This window comes from Apaloderma vittatum, unplaced genomic scaffold (genome assembly GCF_000703405.1).
Source record: "Apaloderma vittatum isolate BGI_N311 unplaced genomic scaffold, ASM70340v1 scaffold11855, whole genome shotgun sequence".
In the NCBI taxonomy this organism is placed as follows: Eukaryota; Metazoa; Chordata; class Aves; order Trogoniformes; family Trogonidae; genus Apaloderma; species Apaloderma vittatum.
Window position 1 is genome coordinate 9,840 of NW_009715491.1, and position 1,373 is coordinate 11,212.

A 1,373-nucleotide genomic window follows, 5' to 3' on the forward strand; every position below is an offset into this window, starting at 1 on the left:
GAGAGGCTCCAGCGCTGAGTGCCGGCACCGTGCTCTGGTACCTGCAGGTGAGGGGGGTGATTCCCAACATCCCAACCAGTAAATCAAAGAAAAGGGATTCCTACTCACGTGGGACAGAGGTAGACGTCAAAGCCCCAACCCAGCGGTCTCTGTGCTTCTTTCTCTGGTTTATGTACTGCAAAATACTGAAGAGAAACCTGTCGTTATGCAGTGGACAGTGCCTCAGGGTGCTGCACAGCCTGGAAATTGCTCTCTGGACAACCTACACGTGCGATAGACCAAAGCGGTATCTGGATCTCCCACTGCCTGCCTCCTCGGGCCACCAAATCAGCCTGCTCCCCGTGCCCGAGCTCAGTCCAAGGTGTTTTGACAGCAAACAGAAGCACAAATGAGGTTACGACACTGACTCCAGGTTCCGCCCGTGCCAGCTCCGTGTCCAAAGTGCAGGATCCAGTTCAAAGTCAAGTTCATTTAGAACAGCCTGGAGCGTGGGGAGCTGGGAGGAAAAGGTTTGAATCGTACCCAGCTGGAATGGAAACAAATTTGGGCTCTCTGCTCCCAGTCACGTTGAAGTCTGTTGGGTTATGAAAAACCTTTGGAGGCTGGGAAGCTGTGCTCAGTAAACATGGTGATCCCCTGACACGTGACATTTAAGGGGCTGGGGATATTTTGGCATCGAGCTTCCCGTGGCGGTTGCGCTGCTTCCAAAGGTGATGTTGCAAAAATTTGCCACGATGTGACTTGACACCAGCTGGTGTCTCTACTGCTGGGCTTGGATGAGTATCCCTCGTTATAAGAGGCGATTAGCGAATGCCTTTCGGAGAGGCTGAGCTACATTCGGTCTTTTCTGTGATTTGTCTGGAGATTTTCTCCAGTGGGAGGAGAAAGGAGCTTGCACGCTGCAGGAGAAAAACACACACAGGCTCCACTGAACCAGGGATCCTGAACTCACAACCACCAGCCCCAGGATCCCCATTTAGATCCAGTTGTTAACCCCGCAAATTCGAGGCCTTAACTTCCAGAGAAGAAAACCACACACTGTCCATCTCCTTCATCACCCTTCTCTCACCGTGGGCAAGCTCACACCCTCCTGACTCCAAACTTCATTTCCCTGACTTGCATCATCCCAGCAAGAATCCCTCCTCCTCCATCACACCCCAGCTCTTTTTTGGGGTGCAGTAAGTCTCAGACCCGAAGAGAAGCGGCTGGAGGCTCTGGGGAGCTGGTGTCCAGAGACCCAGCTGAGCTTTGGGAACCTCTGAGCCGCTGTGTGGTTCTGCCTGCAAACCGCAGACGTAAAGTTAAGCTTGTGCAGCAATTAACGGCGGCGTTACCTGTCGACGACGAGATTGCCGTCGTTGGTGCGCACAGCC

The 1,373-nt window shown here is 53.2% G+C and overlaps 1 protein-coding gene across 1 annotated transcript in view; it reads right to left on the minus strand.

Annotated features, from left to right (window-relative positions):
* The window catches only part of MEST, a gene marked incomplete at its 5' end in the record, with an annotated part of 6,010 nt that overhangs the window by 1,052 nt on the left and 3,585 nt on the right, over window positions 1–1,373 (minus strand). The window contains 2 exons of the mRNA XM_009869172.1: window positions 109–185; window positions 1,335–1,373. The exon at window positions 1,335–1,373 is cut by the window's right edge and continues 57 nt beyond it. Coding sequence (XP_009867474.1) covers window positions 109–185; window positions 1,335–1,373 — 116 coding nt within the window. The remainder of the gene's footprint in view (window positions 1–108; window positions 186–1,334) is intronic.